This window comes from Callorhinchus milii, unplaced genomic scaffold, assembly GCF_018977255.1.
Source record: "Callorhinchus milii isolate IMCB2004 unplaced genomic scaffold, IMCB_Cmil_1.0 Scaffold24, whole genome shotgun sequence".
Taxonomy (NCBI): domain Eukaryota; kingdom Metazoa; phylum Chordata; class Chondrichthyes; order Chimaeriformes; family Callorhinchidae; genus Callorhinchus; species Callorhinchus milii.
Window position 1 is genome coordinate 1897531 of NW_024704765.1, and position 16733 is coordinate 1914263.

Genomic DNA, 16733 nt, shown 5'->3' on the forward strand with positions numbered 1-16733 from the left:
TACGCATGATGATGAGAGAGACATCTGCTTCTCGGAAAATTTCTTAAGGGCTCGGATGTTTAAGTGAGTGCTCAGACCAAATCAGTGGTATAAGTTGACAGAAGTGCCAATCTTAGAGCAATACGATTTAAGACATTCTGTGTAGGAAGAAAAAAAGCTGGAAAAAGTGACATCTTTAGCTGGATTGCTAGCTTATAATTACAAAGAAATTCATTTTGCAAACTGCAGCTGGTTCAGTAGATAGTTAGAGAATAATAATAATACTTGTATGTGGGTATAGCGCCTTTCCCTTCAGGACGTCTCAAAGCACTTCACTGGACATTCTGTAAAGCGAAGTGACTATTTTTGTGGGCGAATGCAGCAGCCAATTGCACAGACCAATGCCACACAGAAACTCATAAATGCAGAGTAAGATTTACCTCCAAATTTAGCAGTTTGGGCTCCAGTATATAAACCTGCAATACAGAAAATCTGAGATAAAGAGGGAGATTTGTTTTGAATGTACTGCAAGGAATTTTAAAAAATGGATAAATGAGACCTGAAATGGCTTAAGACTGCTGTTTTACAATTAAAAAATATACAGAAATTTGGAAAGTTCGTCAATTCAGTACGGTATTAATTAGAAAGCTGTTTCTGGTCCACAGTTTTTAAAAAGGACCTCTTCCTCCAAATTTTCTAAATTAGACTGAATTAAAGAAACTTCCAAGGTCCTGCACATTTTTAAATTGTTATTTGACGGCCTTTCAGCTAAGTCCAACAGGCTTTCAGGTTTCTCGTTGCTTGTAGCAGATCAGCCGTTCAGCAATAAGATTATCTTGCCTGTGTTTGTGTAAGGAATCCAGTTTCTCGTTTACTTAAAAGTACTGACGGCCAAACTGGGACCTGTAGGGCTGTCAAAAAGCGAGGCTCCTCCCTCGTGGGGTCCCTCCCCCAAACATTTCCCTTCCCCCACCGAACATTCCCCTAGCACTCCCCACCCCCCCCAAAACATTTGCTTTCGGTACATCCATGTTCAATAGATAGTGTGTTTTCAGGTTTCCTTTGTTTGTCCCAAAAATCAAGAAATATTCAATCAAGAAAATTCATATTGTTCTCCCGACCAAAAAGCTTGGCTACCACTGACTTAAGGATTCCGGTGTGCTGACTGATGTGTCTTTTAAAACCCATTTCTCCCAGTGCTCAAAAGGAAATGACCACTGCACCTTGAGTTGCTTTATCCAGTGTGGTTGTGAATTTGCACTGCAAACACCTTTGACAATTTCACAGTGGGTCAGGCAGCATCTATGGAGAGAGGAAAATGAGTTAACGTTTCAGGTCGATGACTTTTCGGTGACAGGAGAGAGGGAAAAATAGAGGTGGTCCTTGAATATCCATCTGAATCACAAGACAAACAGAACCTATCATAGAATCGTACAGCACAAAAAGAGGCCATTCAGCCCAACAAATCTGTGCGGCTCTTTAAAAAGGGCAATGTAATGTCAGTCCCACTCCCCGGCCCTTTCCCCATAACCCGCAAACCCATCCTCCTCAAATACCCGTCCACTGCGTTTTTAAAAGTAGTTATTGAATCGTCCTCCACTGCCCTTTCAGGCAATCGTTCCAGATTCGAACAACTCGCTGCGTGAAAAAGTGTCTTCTCCCCTCCCCTCGGCTTCTTTTAGAGACTATTTTGAATCTGTGACCTCGAGTCACCGACACACCCATCAGTGGAAACAGTTTTTCCCTTTCTAACCTATCAAATCCCCTCATGATTTTGAAGACCTCTATTAGGTCCTCGTAACCTTCTCTGCTCCAATGAGAATAATCCCGGCCTCTCCAGCCTTTCCTCATAATCACGGTCCCAAATTCCTGGTTCCCATCCTCGTATCTCCTCTGTACCCTTTCCAATGCCTTAACATCCTTCCTATAGTGCAGTGCCCAGAACTGGGCGCAGTATTCTAACTGAGGCCTAACCAGTGTTTTATATCGGTTAATCATAACCTCCTGACTCTTGTACTCTATGCCCCTATTTATAAAGCCTCGTATCCCTAGTATACGAGGAGTCCTGTAGCTCAGCGGTTAGAGCACTCACTTTGTAAGTGAGAGACCTGAGTTCAATTCCAGGCAGAGGGCGAAACCTTGGGCAAGTTTCCTTACTCCACACAGAGCCTAATAATAATCCCTCCAAAACCAAAAACAATAATAAATTGGTCAATTTCAATCCACGACTGTTTGTGGGACATTGCTGTGCGCAATTGGCTGCCACGTTTGCCCACAAATATACAGTCAATTTACTTCACAATATATTGTGTGAAGCGCAATATTCGATATAGCGCTTTTCACATCTAGAAGATGTGAAAAGCGCTATATCAAATGTAAAGATTATTATTATTATCCCATATGCCCTTTTTACAGCTGTATCTACCTGTCCTGCCACCTTCAAGGATTCATTTACCTGCACCCCCAGGTCTCTCTGTTCTTTCACCCCCCTTAAGATTGTATTACCGGCCTATATTGCCTCCCCTCATTCTTTCTACCTCACATGTCTCCACATTGAAATTCATCTGCCATGTGTCTATCCATTTCACCATTGTGTCTATGTCTTCCTGCAGTTGGCTACTATCCTTCTCACTGTTTACCTCCTCCCTAACTTTGTGTTGTCCGCAAACTTGGAAATGGCACTTGCTATACCCAAGTCCAGAACATTTATGTATTTTAAGAAGAGCAGTTGTCCTAATACCGATCCCTGGGGGACACCACCATAAACTTCCCTCCAGTCAGAAAAGCAGCCGTTCACCACAACTCTCTGCTTTCTGTCTCCCAGTCAGTTCTGGATCTGCTGCCACTGTCCCTTTTATACCATGAGCTTCTATCTTTCTTACAAATCTTTCATGTGGCACTTTGTCAAATGCCTTTTGAAAGTCCATATAAACTACATCAACTGCATTACCTTTATCCACCCTCTCCGTTACCTCATTGAAAAATTCTAATAGATTTGTTAGACAAGATCTGCCTTTAACAAATCCATGTCGGCTGTCCCTAATTAACCCATATTCTTCTAAGTGAAGATTTATTCTGTCCCGGATTATAGTATCTAGGAGTTTCCCCACTTTGATGTTGGGCTGACTGGCCTGTAGTTCCCAGGTTTGTCCTTCTGTCCCTTTTTGTGCAGGGGAACCTAAATCAATGTTTCAATCAAAACCAGCTTGTTTCAATAAGAACTTGATAGAGTTTTAGAAAGAGGAGGAAGAAAGAAATAGAGATCTGATGATCATTCTGAACACACATACTGCACCAATAATAAACCTTGCTTAGATATAGCATCTTGTAATGTCTCAAAGGATTTACTGCAAAGTGTAGTGACTGAATTTTGTTGGCAAACACAGCAGCCAATTTGCTCACAGCAATTTCCCACAAATGGCCATGAAGTAAATGACTGATTTTATCTTTCTGGAGGATTGTAGGAGAACTCCCTCCTGTTTTTAAGTAGTGCCATGGGATCTTCAATGTCCACCCAAACAAGCAAATGAAACCTCAGTTTACCTGGCATCTTCATCAATGTAGAAAACCCTCAATACTGCACTGAAGCATTGACAAGGAGCTCAAATCCTGACATAGAGTCCTGTAGCTCAGTGGTTAGAGCACTCGCTTTGCAAGTGAGAGACCTGAGTTCAATTCCAGGCAGAGGGCGAAACCTTGGGCAAGTTTCCTTACTCCACACAGAGCCTAATAATAATCCCTCCAAAANCCAAAAACAATAATTAAATTGGTCATTTTCAATCTACGACTGTTTGTGGGACGCTGCTGTGCGCAATTGGCTGCCGCGTTCGCCCACAAATATACAGTCAATTCACTTTACAGTATATTCTGTGAAGCGCTTTGGGATGCCCTCCCGACGTGAAAAGCGCTATATCAAATGCAAGGATTATTATTATGCGTTTGACAATCTGTTCAACCTTCTAACTCAGGAACGAGAGTTCCTAACTGAGCCAGGCTCTGTTGGCTTAGTTAATAAAGGGAAACTGATTTGTTTCATAGGATACTCTCACTGCGTACTTCATAACTCCAAACTTCGTAACCCATGCCCTTCTCCATTTCTTTTGCAATATTGTTGGAACATTTAGGTAAACTAGTAACCTGAGTGAGGCGAAATGAATGTGGTGGGAATTATCTTTTCTCATGTTCTGTCATCACATTCAAACGGAGCTATGACATCCAACAATGAAACCAAACTTTAAGTAAGTTTGACCCCATCACTGATTGTTTTCCTTTTCCCTGGAAGGTCACCCGTTACTGGCTCGGAGTTAGACATTCCTTAAATTCACCACAAGATCAGCTTGAATGAGGAGATGGCGTGACGTCCAGTGGCAGCTGTGCTTACGCTTTGAGAGATAGCTATTAACTGGCTACTCCTGTAAAGTAATGCAAAGGTCTATCGTAGAATCCTGAAACATTACAGAAACAAACCATTCGGCTCGTCAAGCATTTTTGTCAATATGAGCCATGTAGTATAATTCCACTGTCCGGGTTACACCTTATTCCCTTCAGCATCCCTCTTAAGCATCTATCTGATTCTCTTTTTAAAAATAATTGATAGACTTCAGCAAGCTATGGCTTGTACCAGATAATTTAACATTCCAACCATCATTACTATAAACAAACTTCCCCTTTAATTACCTTTGCGATCAACGTTTAAGTATCTTTATTCCTCCAGTATTGAATGTTTTGGTGTTCCTTTGCATGAACTATAATTTAGCTATTCTGCTCGTGTTCTAGTCCTCTTTCTCCTCTCCACCCCCCCTGTCAGCCTCACAGCACCCTGTTCTCATTGATATGTTGTTTGTGATTGTAACCAAATCTTATTGTAGTGAATCTGGTTATTTACTCCACTTCAGTGAAATTGGCAGCAAAATTAGATCACAAGCTATTTTCCCTATTTGTGGGTTCCACTGCGATTTAGTGTTTAGTATTTCGCCTACGCAATACACAGTCAATTTACTTGACAGAATATAATAATAAGCCTTGCATTTGATATAGCGCATTTCACGTCTTCTAGATGTCCCAAAGCGCTTCACAGAATATACTGTAAAGTGAATTGACTGTATATTTTTGGGCAAACACGGCAGCCAATTGCGCACAGCAATGTCCTACAAACAGTCATGGATTCAAAATGACCTATTTATTATTGGTTTTTTTTGGAGGGATTATTATTAGGTGTGTGGAGTAAGGAAACTTGCCCAAGGTTTCGCCCTGCCTGGAATTGAACTAGGATCTCTCACTTGCAAAGTGAGTGCTCTAACCACTGAGCTAAGGACTCCTGAAAATATTGCAATATTCTGTGAAACACTTTGAGACATCTCAATGACCTGTTAAGGTGCTATATCAATTGCGAGGATTAAATTAATAATTTGTGTAAAATATAAAAATAGTTCAATAGCCAAGTTTAATAAATTCTTGCATTTGATATAGCGCCTTAACACGTCGCTGAGACATCTCAAAGCGCTTCACAGAATATATTGTAAAGTAGATTGACTGTGTATTTTGTGGCGAAACACGGTAGACAAGTTTGCCTACAGTCAGTTAAGAGCAATTAGCTGTGAAATACTTCAAGATGTTTCGGTATCATAGATGCTTTGGCAAACGCAAGGATTAACTGCTTATTTTTTACTTTGGTGGTCATTATGGTAGTCTAAGCATATAAATTTGAAGTGAGCTATTCCGTGACATTGTGTACCTGTGAACTAAGAGTCTATGGGGAGTGCTCAGTGTAATGTTCTGTTTTGAAGGGATTGGGAGATTGCTTTCTGTGCATTACATCATTGTATTTACATCATGATATCATTGTGAAAACCTTCCAAAGAGGCACTGGCCCCTGTTGCTGGGAAAGACATAAAATTCAGCCCGTGTTGTCACAGAAGGAGGCACTTGAGATAAATTATCTTTATTCAAACAAAGCCGAAAGATGTGTCAAAACATCTGAATGTTTTTGCTGTTTAGTTTGTGAATTGGGAATTCTGACTTTGACTTGCTTCACTTTCATCTGCTCTCAGTGAGAATGAGCGGTGTCTGCGTTAGCACTTCCTGCACAGGAGCTTAAACTGCAAGATTAAGAGAGGGCTGTGGGATAGCAAGTTGATATGAGAAATTATATCACATTCCTTCCCAGTTTGTTTGTCAAAGAGAGAGCCCCTCAATCCTGCTTGTGCCTCTAGCATTGTTTGTTTTCAGGGCAATATACTTCATATCCCTCATGTACCCTTTGGGATTAGTGAGAGTAAATTATATATTGTAGAGAAATTGAGAACTCTGTTTTATGGTGAGAACCAAGGCAGTGTGTTAAAAACGGGTCGAAGAGTAATCTTTCATATTTTGTAAAAGATTTTCCAGAAATTAAGTGCTTGTGTGTGCGCGCATGTGGCTTTAGTTGCCACAGATATCACTTGTAAATGTTTTGAGTCTCAGTAACATTGAAGAATCTAATAGCTAGCTTTTATTAGAAAGGGTACAGCATTAAACTGCATTTTATTTCTGTGCTCACAACATTTATTCAAATGTACAGCAGCTCTGAGATGAATGCCCCCCACCCCCTCCTGATGGTTCATTGTGCAGAGTAGAGACACAGCCACCCTATACCATACAAACTGGAAGGTCACAGATTCCATCATGGGGCAACAGTTAGGGCTCTAATTATTCTCGCTACCCACTGCGATAGGAAGAAAGTCAGGCAGGATTTCTGCTCTCCATTCCTATCCAGAGACTTCCTACTAGAAAGTGTACATCTATACCATACAAATTTACATTTACACAGTGCCTTTTACATCGCAAGTGCCCGACAGCCCTGGTTTGGGGGTGGGAGGAAGATGTCCGAAAGTGCTGTCAAAATCGAAGGTCTTCAGATGGATTTTGAGAGCGGTTAGGGATGGGGCGAATTAGGGGGACTCCAGGATGGAGTTCCAGAGAATTGGGACATCAGATGAGAATAGTGCCAGTCTAGCAGATAACATAACCCCTGGTTTTATTTTATTGTGTTCATATCTTCTTTGTTTTTGGGTGTCTTTAGGAATAATATGGTAACTCTTTCAAAGAGCTGACGTAGGCATGAAGGGCCAAATGGCCTCCTTCTGTGTTGTAAATCTCTATATGCTCTCCAGCACACTATTGCACTTTAGCTTCATTAATATGCGAACGTTACAATCATTAAAACTGGTGGGAGAAATAGAAGATGGTAATAATAATCCATGCATTTCATATAGCGTCAAAACATCTCAAAGCACTTCACACCATTTAATGTGAAATGTGTGTGTTTCATAGAATCTAGAATTATACAGCACAGGAGGGGGCCATTCGGCCTATCCTATCTATGCCAGTTCTTTTAAAAGAATTTATCCAAATAAATCCCACTCACTTGCTCTCTTCCCATAGCCCTGCAAACTTGTCCTTCCCAAATATTTGTAGGCTAACATGACAGCAATGTCCCGAACAGCCATGAACTGAATGACCTTGCTCTGAAATTGAGCAATTTTATGTGTGACATTTTTGGTCAAGACACTTTTTGAATAGTGATCTTGAACAGGCAGACGGGACCTGGGCTTTACATCTCGTCCGAAGGATGGCACCTCTGACAATATAGCACTCCCTCAGCACTGGACTGCCAGTGGGGTTATTCTGACTCAGGTGTGAGGGTGCTAAAAGGTCTTCTTTGAAGCTTGCAATGTTTTTTAAAATACATTTGCTCACCCATAAACTCAATATACAATGGGTGTGAGGAGCTTGGGGTGGGTGAGAATGTAACTGGGATTTTGAAGGTTGGAGCTAAGGAGGGCAGCGAGGAGAGTTAGATGGGAATATGTGCTGCAGTATAAACCTCTTTAAATTTGTCATTTTGGGCCATTGGTTTCCAGGAGATCCAAGCAACGTGGTATGAGAAGCTTCACGAATGGGAAGATGCTTTAGTAGCTTATGACAAGAAGATGGACATGAACAAGGACGACCCTGAGCTGGTGCTCGGACGGATGCGCTGCTTGGAAGCCCTCGGAGAATGGTGAGCGAGAAGTGGGCTGGAGGTGTTGAGTCACCTCTGTGGGCCATATGATTTAGGATGTTGAACGGGCTTCCCATACACTGTTCTCAATGGGGAAGTCTGTAGCTTTTAGCATCTCCAATTCACCCATTGCGTGGACTGCCAGTATCTTAGGATCGTAGAATCAGAGATTGTAACAGCACAGAAGGAGGCCATTCGGCCCATCGGGCCTTTGCCGACTCTTTGGAAGAGTTACCCAATCAGTGCCACTCTTTCCCCCGCTCTTTCCCCATTACACTGCAAATTGTTTCCTTTATGCTTCTGCAAAGGATATCGGGTCATTAAATAAGCAAACTGCTTGAAAAGGGAAGGCTGAGAATCGATGAACATCAGTAACCAGCTTCTCTGACTTTATCCTTGAGAACAAGGGGTTAATAATGTAATAATATCATATGAAATTCACATGTTACCCTGTTACCTTTGCACTCCATAAGATTAGCAACTTTGGAGTCTGACAGTGTTATATAAAGAAAAACCATTGAGATGTTTTGTCATGGTAGGTAAAGCTCTAAAAATTCAAGTTTTTAAACGTAAGTAAGCATATTGCAGAGACCTTGCCTGCCCGGCCATTAGCTTACCATCGGAGAAGTGTGGGCAGAGGCCTGCGTATTGTTCTTCGTTTTTGAGTTGAATACAGGTTCTGGAAGGCTGTGTACTGCGGTTCCCAGATGAGTATTTCTGCTAATTTGTCTCCTCTGAGCTGAAAGCAGGTAAAATACATGGCGACAGGTCAGATTGTCTAAACTCAACACTCAAGTGGTTTCACATGACTTCTAATAGACTAACTCCTTTGTATAACCCATGTGTCTGTTTATTTACATATCACTTAAGACAGCTCATATATTTTTGGTTTCCGGCTCTTTGAAGGGGTGCATAATAGCGTCATTGATCAGTTTGCAGTGTCTAAAGGTCCTGAAATCGCAGCTGTCCTTGATAGCAGGCATCAAGGGAGTTGACCCTTTGGGGACTTCAGTAATCAAATCCTGGAAGGTTTTGTTTGAACTGGCTGAGATCCCAGAGGCAGCTATTAACTCTTTATTAAAGCACTGGTCAGAGGCAACATGGCTGTATGGAGCTCCTATTTATTCAGCAGGATGAGGGTTAACAGGTTAATTAAGTCCACAATTGTGCATTTGACTGTTGATATAAATGCAAGCATTACATTGCCCAACTGTGACAGCAAACTACTACACCTCATAACAAATTGGACGTAAATGTGTGAACATTATTAGTGCAATTTGACAGTAAAATAGCAGAATTATGGAAACGTCTAATCAGTGTTCTTCTGCAAAGTTCACAGGATTGTTTTTAATGAGAATTTTTTTTTAAGGTTGATGATGTACATTTGAGTCAACCAGTTCATTTGGTTCAAGTGGGAATGAAAAGATAGGAGAATGGTTGGAAGAATTGTTTTCACCAAGCAGGACATGGAATATAATAATAATCCTTGCATTTGATATAGGGATTTTCACAGCTTCTAGACGTCTCAAAGAACTTCACAGAATATACTGTAAAATGTATTGACTGTACATTTTTAGGTAAAACCTGGCAGCCAATTGGGCACAGCAGGGTCCCACAGACAATGGGGAATTGATGAACAATTTATTGTTTTTTTTGTTTCTTGAGGGATTATTATCAGTCGTGTGGAGTAACGAAACTTGCGCAAGGTTTTGTCCTGCCAGGAATCAAACCCAGGTCTCTCGCTTGCGAGGCGAGTGTTCTAACCACTGAGCTACAGGACTCCACATGGTATGAGAGGGCCGAGCTAAATGCTCGGTTCCAATGATGTTGCAGAAGTAAATCTTGTCCTAGTTCATTCGTAACCAAGAGTTAATGGAAGCGTACTCAGATGTGCGCTAAAATATGGGTTCTACTTGACTGAGACGGGTGTATGACAGCATCCAGTTACAGAGATGTCGCTCTACATTTCTTTCTGGCAGAAAGCCAGTGTTTACGCTTTGCCTCTCAATGACATGGTGGCACGCACATTGTGAAGCTTATTCTTCACACGAAAGTCGGATTTCAACAACCTAACTTTTTTTTCTAAAAGAAAAAAAGGGAAATCTGAGTGAACCAAGCTATATCTGGAATGTTTGACCATTGTTATCTTGTTAGTGCTTCACGACAGAGGCAAAGCAGGGATGAGTAGCCCGAATGTCCATTCGGAACCTCAAGGCTGGTGAGCAGATCAGACTGAAACTTTTCTGCTTTTTTAGTGCGTTTTCCTTTAGAAAAGTTATTAAAATTATATATGGAGGACTGTAAAGAGCAGGTAATTTTGTAGCTTATAGGTTAGAGCACTCGCCTCGCAAGGTAGAGGACCTGGTTTCGATTCCTGGGCAGGGCGAAATGTTGGACAAGTTCTTTAATCCGCACGCCTCTGTTTACCTGGTTAGTCGATTGGTAGATCGCTTTTCCGGGGTTAATAATCCCTCCAAATTTTTTTTAATAATAATAATTTGGTCACTCAGTTCACAACTATTTGTGACACTGCTGTGTGCAATTGGCTGCCGTGTTTCGCCCACAAAATATACTGTCAATTTGCTTTACAGTTTATCCTGTGAAGTGCTTTGAGATGTCTCGAAGATTTGATAAGGGGCTAGATCAAATGCAAGGTTTATTATTATTATTTGTTGTGCTGCAAATCCTCGTCCCAATTCTTGTGTATTTGCACAGCGCTCAGGGAAAGGTATAGGCATCAGAAATGTGTTCAACGGGTCTATGATTAACTTAAAGGCATGTTGTTTACAAAGACGCACAGTAACTATTAATACTGAAGGATACTTGTGGCCTTTATGTAACAAACTGGCAAAAAGCCCAATAATGAGCCTTTTGAGTGGTCTGTCGCCTGTCAAGATTAAAATGTCACTCAAAAGTCACCAAGTTGTATTTTGATGAGGTCTTATGCAACAAGTTAATATTGTCCTATACAGACCCATACAAAGCCACACTGTGTCCACAACATGCCCATTTTGAGTGATTGATAGGCTGTACATTAATACATTTCAAATGTAGGTTTTAGACTTTATTTTAAATGCTGCCGCTGTAGGTCAGCTCACAGGGGGAACAGTACGCCTCAGTATATTTTGAGAGACTGTGTTCCATTTCCTACATCAGTAGCATTTCAAAGCTGCCATAATACAGTTGTCACCCCATAACTTATTAAAACATTGCAGTGTTCTGAGTACGGGCTCAGAGTTTCCCAAATTTCCGTTTTACGTCCTGAAATATAACGGTTTATAGAGTCTGGATGAAGAGCTGCCAATTTTTCTACTGAACTATTTTCTGTTTAATAGAGTCTTGGGCACCTAGTGTGATTCTAGAGATGTCAAATAATATAACATGAACATGTGGAATTTCACAGCAGTTCAGGTATCAGAGATGCCCTGAGATCAAATGCTATCCAGTCGTTTCTTGTTTCCTTTTTTTTAAAGATTCTCTTTTAAGTTTAGGATCTGTAAAGCATTTTAATTCTTGCTTAGTTATTTTGCTGCCCGTGTGATGACAGATGCTGGTGGGCGAGCAATCAATATTAGCTAATGGAGAGTGCAAGGGTGGGGAGAAAGGAAGGAAGAAGTAAAGTGAAAAGGGGGGGAACAGAACAACAAAAATAACAACAACTGTTAATATAGCGCCCTTCACACGGGATAGTGTCCCGAGTCATTGAGTGCTTCACAGGATTTATTGTGAAGTGTAGAAGCTGTGTATTTTATCGACAAACATAGCAGCCAATTTGCACAGAGCAATGCCACACAAACAGCCCACAAAGGGAATGCTCGTTTCTTTTAATTTGGGCGATAATTGGCCCGGACACTAGGAGAAACTTTCTTCTCTTTTGTCACGGGATCTCAGACAATCCTTCACTCAAAAGACAATGCACTCCCCAGCACTGTGCTGCAGTGTCAGCTTAGACTGTGAGCTCAATGTCACAATGTGGGTCTTTAACCCACAATGGCTCAGTTGGTTAGCAAGACTGCTGCCGAATAAGCTAGGCTGACACAGTGTTTCTGCTTTAATAATGACTGTTGAATTAAGTGATGGTGTGCAAGGCTTTGTACATGTCATGTCAGAATAGTTTTGAGTCCAAGTGAACACTGGCTTTGATCAAGTGTTACATAAACATAAATCACTGAGAGACACCACATAATGCACTGAGACCAAAGTAAAGAAATGAAACAGCACCACAAGAGCATTGTGCAAATTGCCTGTTTTACAGATTCAATGAAACCTAATGAAAAACTATTTTAGTAATTAGAAAAAAATCCTATTGAGATAAGAAAGGAAGAACAACTTTATGCACATCAGGACTATTAAATGCAAAAATTAATATCATGTTCCATTAGCAATGAATACAATTAACATGAATCTCTGTTACTGGTATTTTTACCATTGGCGACGACAATAATTAGTATGCATGCAGAGAAAAGAAAGATCTTTAAGCACTTTATAGAATGCGATTCATTAAAATGAAGCGAGTATAATCATGGAGTCTTAACCCAGCAGCTTATCCTGGGCCAACAGCGTCCTATATACAGTAATGAAATGATTAGAATGAGATTTTTCATAGCTAGTTTAGATGACGGGGGAAAATACAAGCCAGGATACATTTCCAGGAGGAACAAAAAACTCTACTTTTTTAAAAATAGTTTTGGTTAAGTTTTCCCTTAAAGTGACCAAATGATTATTCTTATTTTTTTTTGGATGAGACGTAAGTTACTGACTCAATCCAAAGCATACAAGAAATTACACTTTTACCAGTAATACTGTTTTGACCAAGTTGATGACTCATTATTTTTGCGATTTGGCATGCGAGTGTTTATCAATGCTTTGAAGCTCAATAGTCATCAGAACATTCTGTATTCAGAGTGAGTGTAACTGCAGGGACACAATGATTAAAATACTTTTGGTTAAAATAGCTTAAAAGAGTTTATCTTGGAAATGCTACAATAATCCAGTCTAACCTCAGGCGTGTGCTCATTGCTTCATCGCTGGTCATTTCCTGTATCAATCAGTCACTCTCGCCAATGTGAATTGCCAAATCTCAGGTTTACATCCAGTTATCATTGCTTCTAAGGCAACAGCATATTTGAAAGTGCTTTGCTGCAGTAAACCAAGTGAAGGCAAGCCAGCTTCTGAGCCTTGTAGAAATTAGCCCTCACTAAGGGCCATTGCTCATGAGCAGGTCATGAGCAGGCTTACGTGCGCTGTGGTGTAAGGGAAACCGAACAGAGCAGCAAGTAAAAGCCCTGTGGTAACCCAAATATAGGATGCCTGGCGTTGCAGGTGTCAGCTTGGATCAGTTGGTAAGACTCTCTCCGAGTCAGAAGTTTGTGGGTTCAAGCCCCACGTCAGGACTTTGAACGTAGATTCTGACACGCCTTTGTTTACCTAGCAGTAAGTAGGAACACGGTTATTAGTCGATTTGGTGGGTCGCTTTCTGTGGCTAATTATCTCTTCAAAAAAAAATTGGTCACTCAATCTACGAGTGTTTGTGGGACACTGCTGTTTTGTGAGATTAACCCATGAGGGAGGATGAAGGAGGGTGTTAATTTTTTCATTGGTCATTATGTCCACAAAATACGCAAGCCCTCCAGTATTTACGGTGTATCCTGTGAAGTGCTTTGAGATGTCTCAACAACATAAGGTGCTATTTCAAATGCATTTGCCAGGACATTGGACTCATTCAAGACTTAGCTTGATGGGTGAGGGGAGAATGGTGGATGGATTATTCAGGAAGAATGAGATCAAATGGACTGAAGAGCCTTCTTCATCCCAAGCTCTCCTGTGAAGAGAACTTCTGATCTTGAGTCATGCGAGATTCTAAGCCATTAGTACCGCTGTGCTAATTCTCTTATCCATGTAAGCGAAAAAAATAAACTGTAAACTAATATAAGTCTTTAAATAAGGGGTCCTCCTGCCCAACAGTGCTGCGAGGATCTCCTTCATTAACCCCGTTTTGTTGCTGAATTGCAGGGGCCAGCTCCATCAGCAGTGCTGTGAGAAATGGACGGTGGTTTGTGAGGACACACAAGCAAAGATGGCCAGAATGGCTGCAGCAGCAGCATGGGGACTGGGTATGTGACAAACATCAAACATTGGGACCTGTGTTTCTTGTTTAAGTATTCCGGGACCTGCCCAGCGTGAAAGTCGCTGTTGTTGATTTAAGCGCTCTGTGGATCCCAAGTATCGTATTGGGAGTCTGGTTTGATTGCCTCCCACCACGACTGGACACCTGAGGCCTGAAATTCCACCTAGTCTCAGCCTTTGAAACATTGTTGTGTGCTAAATCCAATCACAATTTTGAAGCCAGTCTCTTTTTAATAACCGGCAGAAAATCGGCTTTCAAATTTCGTTTTCTCCAGTTCTTAAATTTTGGTGACACGGGCTAAGGTTAGGTGGAATTTTAGGCCTTGGATTTCAGCCGCGTTCCTCTGGGCTAACGACACGGGGGGGAGTGGGGAGGAACACAGAAATCAAAGGGAAAACGATCCTTGCAGATATCATGCATCGGCAGTGAGAGAAACCTGGAATCAAAGCTGTCCTGTTGGCATGTCAGTCAGTAGCTGGCCTCAGGAAGACATGGGGGCCCATAGAGAGCGTAGAGGGCTTTCATATCCTTGAAAAATAAACACCGTAGACTTGGTTTGTTTTGAGTAAAGAGCGCTTCATGGCGTTTCAAAAGAAACTTGTTCTTGATTCGTTGCGAGGCTTCAGGGTTTTGAATAATTTGTTCTTTTAAAGAGAAACTAAATTCCAAAGAGTTTCACTTTAACACAAAGAACGCTTCTGAAGTCTATGGTCCCCAGTGTTCATTCATTTCATCGACACAATAGAAAGTTTCAATTCGGCCCCAAATTCTAACTCATTGACTGCTCTTTGTTGAACATTGCTGACATAGATTAGCCACTGAGTTTGTCTCCAGAAGATCATCACTCCCACGTCTAATTCATCTCTTCTGTAACAGTTTCGCTCACAAAATATACAATGAATTCACTTTACAATATATTCTGTGAAGCGCTTTGAGATGACTCGAAAACGTGATAAGGCGCTGTTTCAAATGCAAGGATTATTATTATCAACAAGTTTAGAGAAATAATAATCCTTGCATTTGACATAATGCCTTTTCACATCAAGAAGATGTCTCTAAGTGCTTCACAGGATATACTATGAAGTGTTGTGACTGTGTATTTTGTGGCAGCCAATCCAACGAACAGCAACGATTGAATCACTTTTTTTTAATTTGGGGGACTGTTGGCCAGGACACTTGGGGAAAAACTCCCTTCTTTGTGAGAGGTTCCTTTTACCTGAAAGCTGCCATATAACTGAGCAGTTGTTGAATTATGACCACTCACTGAGGGCAGCGATGGTGACTGTGACAGATCTTTAGCAAAGCATCAATTGTGCTTCAATTACAGGAAAATGGAATTCATGGGCCTCTCAGTTCCTTTTTATTTCACCTTTTACTGGGTTCCTTAATCCACAGAAAACTGAGCAGTAAACCCCCATTGAGATAAAAAAAATGTTCTAATTTACTTGTTTCTAGCTTTGCCGATGAGTTCAAGCTAGTGATTTGCACCCAATGTGACATTGCCCCGATGTCAGCAGTCATTCGCTGGCTCTTCGAAGAAATCAATGATTGCTGTCCATAAATTGACCTTAACCATGTGGTTTCAATGTAGATGAAAAGATCAGAAGCTGAACTTTAAACACTGGAATATTTATCAATTAAATAAATCCAGTATGTAAGCCGTAATGGAACAAAAGTAGAAACTCGTTAGCCAGACTAGTGATCGAGACATTTAAACTCTGATAGTGACAGGAGTTCAACTGCTGTGTTTTGCAAAGAGGCTTTAGACCTGGATATAGCCACTGCAAATTTAAGCTATTGAACAGTAGCTGGAATCAGCTCAGTCAGTTTAGTCACTAGACCTGATGCCAAAAGCATCTGCTTAACCTTTCACCCTGTCGACAGAAGAACACCACATCAGATATGCTTTAGGGTTGAGGAGGGAAGCTAACCAGAATCCTTGGCAAGTCTGCGATAATTAAGTCATTTTTGATGACTGACTGGCCTGTCTGGCTCAACAATGTGACTTAAAGATGTAGACGTGTCCTCAACAAATCAGAGGTATTTTGGGTAGAACACACTAACCAGATAAGTACAGGGAAAGGTTCACAGTTACCATCTTTACACAATGTGTACGTACGTGTGTGTATGTGGGTTGTGTACGTGTGTGTGTGTACATGCGTGTGTATACGTGCGTGTGTGTACGTCCGTGTTGTTTTCGTGTGTGTATGTGTGTAAGTGCATGTGTACGTGCATGTGTACCTGCATGCGTCTGTGTGCATGTGTGTGTACGTGTGTCTGTGTGTGCGTGTGTGCTTTTGTGTGTAAGTGCATGTGTGTAAGTGCGTGCGTGTACTTGTGTGTGTGTACATGGGTATGTGCGTACCTGCATGTACGTGCGTGTGTGAACGCGCGTATGTACGTGCGTGCGTGTCTGTATGTACGGGTGTACGTATGTGTGCGTGCATGTGTGTAGGTTGTACGTGCATGTGTGTAAGAATGTGTACATTTGTGTGTGTACGTGCGTGTGGGTGTATGTGCGTGTGTATACGTGCGTGTGTGTACATGCGTGCAGGTATGTGCGTGCGTGCATGTGCGTGAGTGTAC

The 16733-nt window shown here is 41.3% G+C and overlaps 1 protein-coding gene across 1 annotated transcript in view; it reads left to right on the forward strand.

Annotated features, from left to right (window-relative positions):
- mtor (mechanistic target of rapamycin kinase) overlaps positions 1-16733 on the forward strand; it is a 178275-nt gene that overhangs the window by 114755 nt on the left and 46787 nt on the right. The window contains exons 30-31 of the mRNA XM_007897779.2: positions 7881-8020; positions 14033-14133. Of these exons, the coding sequence (XP_007895970.1) occupies positions 7881-8020; positions 14033-14133 (241 nt within the window). The remainder of the gene's footprint in view (positions 1-7880; positions 8021-14032; positions 14134-16733) is intronic.